General features: G+C 39.5%; 1 protein-coding gene across 4 annotated transcripts; it reads right to left on the bottom strand.

Annotated features, from left to right (window-relative positions):
* Window positions 1-202: 202 nt before the first annotated feature.
* LOC137728847 (uncharacterized) lies at window positions 203-5,177 on the bottom strand. Of its 4 annotated transcripts, none has more exons than XM_068467627.2 (5): window positions 4,169-5,177; window positions 3,203-3,344; window positions 1,932-3,128; window positions 1,033-1,447; window positions 203-611 (listed from the first exon to the last, which is right to left on the bottom strand). In XM_068467627.2, the coding sequence occupies exons 1-4, from the start codon at window positions 5,062-5,064 to the stop codon at window positions 1,046-1,048; spliced, it is 2,637 nt and encodes an 878-aa protein (XP_068323728.2). In that variant the 5' UTR covers window positions 5,065-5,177; the 3' UTR covers window positions 203-611; window positions 1,033-1,045. The 4 variants fall into 4 exon arrangements, with proteins under 4 accessions (XP_068323728.2, XP_088534663.1, XP_068323731.2 ...); XM_088678537.1 differs by having other exon boundaries at window positions 1,040-1,447; XM_068467630.2 differs by having other exon boundaries at window positions 1,932-3,125.
* Between the last annotated feature and the right edge of the window lie 1,023 nt (window positions 5,178-6,200).

Genomic DNA, 6,200 nt, shown 5'->3' with positions numbered 1-6,200 from the left:
AAAGTGGGTGTGGATAGCACAACCTAAATAACACCCCGATAAAAACCGATCTTTGTATAGCACTCAACATATTCCCCCCTGGTTCGCTTTGTGGAGTTGGGTTTTATTTTTCATCGTTTGAAAGATGGTGTTATCACACTTTATTAATTTAGATCGAATGAAATTTTACCGAACACAATCAAGAAATTACATAAGCCATGCATGCTAAACGTAGGTTTCAAATCAAACTTGACCTAGTGGAAGTTTATAGAGCATGAATAAGAGCTCCACATACCAAATGAAACACCACAATTCCTCTATTACATACTCATTAGAAAGACAACATAATTCCTCAACCACGAAGGACCCACATCTAACGAGAATATCACTCTTTGTTGCCTCAGTGTAAATTTTAGTGGTAATACCGCTTGTATTAAAAATCAATATAAATAAACTGAGGTCTGTCTTAACTGTTAAATTGAAAAAGAGGGGAATATCGGCACCATTTTACAAGAACTAGATGCCCTTGCCTTATTCAATGCCAATGGCACCCTTTAATTTCGGTCTCTTAGATTCTCAGTTTACCGCTGACCGGAGAAAAGCGCAGAGGCAGGGAGAGATGCCAATTCACACTGCATAAACATAATAAGGTGAGGGAAATGATTTATGCTCGCATTTTTCACTTCATGCACACCTTTTTTTTAGCCATGTGATTAAATAAATTAAGAAGAATCAAGGGCCATAAGTGCAGAAGGTGAAAAAGAATATGCAGAATTCATTTCCCATGGTGAATACTAGCCAATTGAGGTTCAAATTGACCCCCAAAAAAACTAAAATTAAAATTAAAAAAAAAAAAAAAAAAAAAAAAAAAAAAATAATAATAATAATAATAATAATAATAATTTTAATAATTTGGCAATTATGACTTAGAAATTCAAAAGGAGAAGGAGAAAACATCCTAAAATAGTCAGGTTAATAAAAATAAAAGCAACTGACAACATTAGAAACTAATCACATGAAATGATAGGATACCGGATACCGGATACCGGATACCGGATACCGTTGTTTAGAATGGATTAGCATTCACAGGCATGTCATCATCTAACACATTGAGTTGCCCAGAGATTTTTGTTTTGCAAGTTGGACACATAAAACCGACGGAATCTGGTTGTATTTCAGAATCAACAGCCTCATTGTTGAACTCTACTCCGCACCATACACACGCAGTTGTTATCTGTCGTCTGCCAGCCATGCTTAGCATGACTTCTTCTGATTCAAACTGGACAGAGGAACCAAATGCCTTTTCCATCTCTGCATTATTTGCCAAATCCATTGGTACCTCCTGCAGTGTAATAGATTCTTGCCCACCAGGAAACCCATATTTCAGTGGTTCTATTTCGTCCAACCCTAGCTCCTCAAACCCTGTATCATCATGTCTATGGGCAACACTGCTAAGATGCTGGTCTCCCTTTCAACATGAAGAACGAACAACGAAATTAAATTTCTAAAAATCTTGCACAGAACAAAGGAATATAATCACATCAAAGAATTTTTATTATAGTAATAATGAAGAATTATTGCCACTTATAATGTAATTAATTCGTTAGGGTCTATCATGGAAAATAAAAGTTCAAGGGGGTAATTGGCTAAAATAAAAGTTTAGGAGGTAAATTGACAGCGGGATACAAGTTCAAGGGGGAATTCGACAAATACCTCTAAACAGAATGCTGGCCTAACACCTACAACATTCCAGACTTCTTATTTGCTATATTTGGGGGCAGGGTTCAAGGTTGAAATCGAGGAAAAAGAAAACATCATATATCTTTTTTGTCAGTTCTTCAGCAATAACTTTGGTCTTAACTATAAAGAAAAAACCTTGAACATGATTCTGGTGTATCAGTGTATCTAGAAACCAGAAAGGAACTAAATATGGCAGCAATGCTTGATGGTACCTCGTCAGATATTGCAGTAGATGTCGGAAAGCAGACCACTGAATTCACCGATATTAAGGAATCCGAAATCCCAATTTGCAGTTCATTTCCTTCATAATCTTGGAGTACAGATTCTATCAAAGTATCACTAGATTTAGATGGTTCCCGTTCAATGCTGCTACCAAAGTCAACTGCTTGTTCACTATTCTTGTTAGTGCTGTGATCAATGACATTGGGATGCTCTAATGCACTTGTGCCATTCAAAATTTCATTCCCTACTGCATCAAGAATAAACTTGTCATTCGAAGAAGCATCTATCTTGCAGCAAGTAGCTCCATCCTGATTAGTGCCAGACTTCTTTAACTCATCAGAGGTGGATGCCAAGCCATCTTTCTCCAAAGAACATTCAGATGGTTTACCCTTTTTCTCTGTAGCAGATAACTCGTCTGTATTCGTACAAGAGTCATTAATATCTTCAACTTCCATAGGATCGTCAGCTCCTTCCATACTTCCATCAGTTATTGTATGCTCACTATCGTGTTGATCTGAATCAATTCTGTCAAACAAGCGACCGTCCAGGTCCCGTTCACTAAGAGGTGAATCTATGTTCATTTCTTGACGAGAATCGGAAGCATGAATTTCTGAACTACATCCCATGTATGGTTTATCAAGTGCAGCATCACCGTTGGATTGATCATTAGGCCCAGCAGTTGAGGTTTCCATGATAGAGTTTTGAGCAATTTCAATCAGAGCATCCATTTTTGAAGTCCTTGATGGCAAACCTTCACTGTTTGGAGACTCTATTCTCTTTTGAAGAGTTGTTGGACCTGGCGATTCTTCCACCCTCCTGACATAATTTCGAACATGAATCCCTACATGACCATTGTAGCGACGCCTTTCCAGAAATACCTTATGGCAAAACTGGCATTCATATTTCCCATCTTTAATTATCACACCATCACCAACAGTAGAACCAAGTCTATACTTCCTCGTAGTCCTTTGGTGAAGGGACAATAGATGCTGCAAATATGAATCCTTCTCATTAAAAGTCAAATTGCATTTGTGACATTCAAAAAGGTCATGTATCTGAACCTCAGCAAGATTGTCTACTCCCAATAAGGTAACTTCCTTTTCACGCTCATTAGACATAGAAGACACAACTAGAGCAGAGCTGGAATTCACATCTTGCCTACGGTCTCCATGCTTATCAGCATGCTGCTGCACCCCAAAGAAAAATTGAAAAATCATCCAAGGTGCAATAAACCACACAGCTGCACTAATATACAACTTACATTTTCAGTAGCCACTATGCACTCTTCCTGAACATTCTCACGCGCATGGCCACCATCTAGGTGCTGTGCATTATTGTGATGGGTGAAGGGGAGCAGAAATGAAGAAACTTCCTTGCAGGTCAGAAATTGTTCTCCAGTAGGGCTGGAAAGTACAAGTAACTCATAATGATGAGAAACACAAGAGAGAGAGGTGACTCCAAAATACAGGATATGAAGTAGTATGAATACTGACATGAAACCATAAATAACCACCAGGCATCAGTTAACTGGTTACGAATTTTGTTCAGGTTATGAATTTTTTTTGGTCAATTAAATAGTTATGCATTTTGTTCAGGTTTTCAAAATATACAACACACATTTCTGCTTTCTCTAACACTGCCACATCAGGCATCAGGGTAGTCATGCGACATACTTCAACCGAATTATTAGGTTATCAGTATCTATCAAATTAACAAAGTAATTTCCAGGCTTTAGCAAACTATTCAAAATTAATGCTTTTTGGTAGATCATTCAATGTTATTGTCCAACCCTACAGCCAATCACGAAAAAATAGACGCTAACATGAGGGACCACCCTTGTGTTTGTATAACCAGTAGTTCTTTTGTATGAGGGGGGAAAACTGGTACAGAATCCTAATTTGATCATCATTACTCAAGGATGTTCTGCTAAGATAACCTATGTTACCATACAAGAGAAGCATTCTCAATGGTATGAAAACAAAATAAATAAGCTTTGAATTGCGGGCACCCCTACCGACACATGCATACAAATTTCTAACAATCGGGAGTCCATGATGAACAAAGAAGAATAAGTTTTATCAGGAACAATGCACAAGAACAAAATGTCATGGCAAAGTCAATGTCGAGCAATAGAATATAAAACTATTAGACAATAACTTATTAGAACTCAATGCTGCCAAGCCTAATACAAGTGACTGAACTGAAGAAGAAACAAAGCAAGTAAAACCTTATGTATCGGCGGCAGTATATCCAAGCACGTCCTTCCTTCCTCTTAAGCCCCAGCAAGAGCTTCCAACCGACCGGCAAGGCATTCCCGAACTCACTGGCATCAACTATCTTCCTCTTCTTCCTCCTACTCCCCCACTGCCCACCCAATTCCCTCATAAACCCCAACAACTCCTCCTCCGTTTCCAAACCCACCGTCCTCCGCCTCAACTCCTCCCCAAAAGGCTCTTCTGCATTCCCCAAACCGGAAATGTCGACTGCAGCGCCCTCCGTATTCACCAACCCCATACCCGCATAGCCCTCATTCTCCAAACCCAAGACTTTCACTTTGGGCTTCCTCCCTCGCTTCCTTTTCTTCACCCCCATTTCACCTCTCCCCTCAAAACCAACAATTCCGGTCCTCATGTCGTCATTCGGGATAAGCGCCCTGGAAAATGATGCCGTATGGTAGGGTTCGAAGTCGATTTGGTCGAATTTGGGGTCCTGGGAAATGAAGTTCTTGAGGTGAGCGATGATCGCATGGTTCTCGTTGCGTTCGGGGTCATCCGGTGGCACCAGAGTGAGCTTAGGAGGGGTAGCGAGCAGGCCGGCAACGCGCCGACGGTGGCCAGTGGCGGCGGCGGCAGTGGAGGTATCAGACTGTTGACGGCGGGGACGAGAGTAGGTTTGGCGGCGGGACCCGGCGCTCTCGTTGAAGACAGATCGGTCAATTTTGGGGACGACGAGGTCGTGGGTGCGGCAGAGGTTGAAGGCCGAGGAGGAGGAAGAGGAGAAGAGGGAGAGGACTTGGAGCTCTGATTGAGAGAGTGTGCCGATGTCTATGTGGATTAAGGAGTCTAAAGGAACGTTTGCTTCTTGTGGTGGTTGTGGCGGCGGGACAGTGGCTATTGCCGCCATTTGTGGTGGCGCTGTTTCGAAGTTAGGAGTGGTCTGTGACAGTGAGGAAATGGTTTGGGATTGTGGAGAGGTTTCGTTGCTAACATGGCAAAAGGTAGAACTCTATAACTAACCCCTCGTGACTGGCTTTTTTTTTTTTTTTTTTCTTTCTTCTTTCTCTTTTTACAAGAGAGATTATATTTACTGAGACTTCTCACCGACGACATTATGTAATTCAAATTCGTTTTTTATGAGTATCGGACTTACGACATCTTACTCCATTAGATCGTAGTATTAAGTAGCATTAACCCTCAATGTTACTATCCCAATAAAAAAAATTAAATATAAATAACTACTCAATTCTTTAACCTTTTAAGAGCTAATTTTAAATTGATCAAATCAGTCATTCACATTGAGTTATGATAAATTTATGGCTTGAATGAAGAAACTACTCTGCGGCGGACACTGTTTTCTTTTTCTTTCTTTTTTTTTTAACGCGGGGTTGGTATTACTGAGTTAATAATAGTTTGTGATGCAACTAAGTGACTTCCTTTTTTTTCCTTTTGGTGGATTTTTCCTTCACATTGGGGGGTTTTTAAACCAAAAGGCTTTTTTAGAAGTGTATGCTTGTCATCTTTTCCTTTTCCCCTTCTTTTGTACTGCATTTGTGTGTTACTTTTTTGATGTTGGGAATGAAATTTAAATAACTACTTAAAGTCATTAGTGCTAAGTAATGACATAAACAAATATTAAAGTGTGTTTTAATTCTCAACTCATCTATAGAGCTTTAAATTTCCAAATCGACGCATATTAGCTAAATTTTGCAATTTAACTTGGCTAAAAGGGATCAATTTGAGGTGCAAGAGCTCCAAAGACAGCAATTAATGAAAATCAACTTTAGTATTTAATCACCTCATCATTTAATGCTAGTCATGTCATCACTTTATGTTAAAAAAATCTAGACTTAACGTTGATGACTTAACATATGTCTGATTTCCACAATATTAGGTAATTATTTAAAACGTTTTAAAAGGTTGAGGCAAATTTAAACGAAGAGTGCCAGTTAACGTAATTGGAGCCGTGGCACCACTAGGCAATGATATAGGCGGCAAATGCAAAGCAGAAGTAATAACCAAATGCGGAGAGGACAAAGTAAT

The sequence above is a fragment of the Pyrus communis genome, chromosome 10 (genome assembly GCF_041283825.1).
Source record: "Pyrus communis isolate YQ-2024b chromosome 10, ASM4128382v1, whole genome shotgun sequence".
NCBI classification, from domain to species: domain Eukaryota; kingdom Viridiplantae; phylum Streptophyta; class Magnoliopsida; order Rosales; family Rosaceae; genus Pyrus; species Pyrus communis.
The sequence above is the reverse complement of the archived record's forward strand: the minus strand, read 5'-3'. Positions and strand labels throughout refer to the sequence as shown.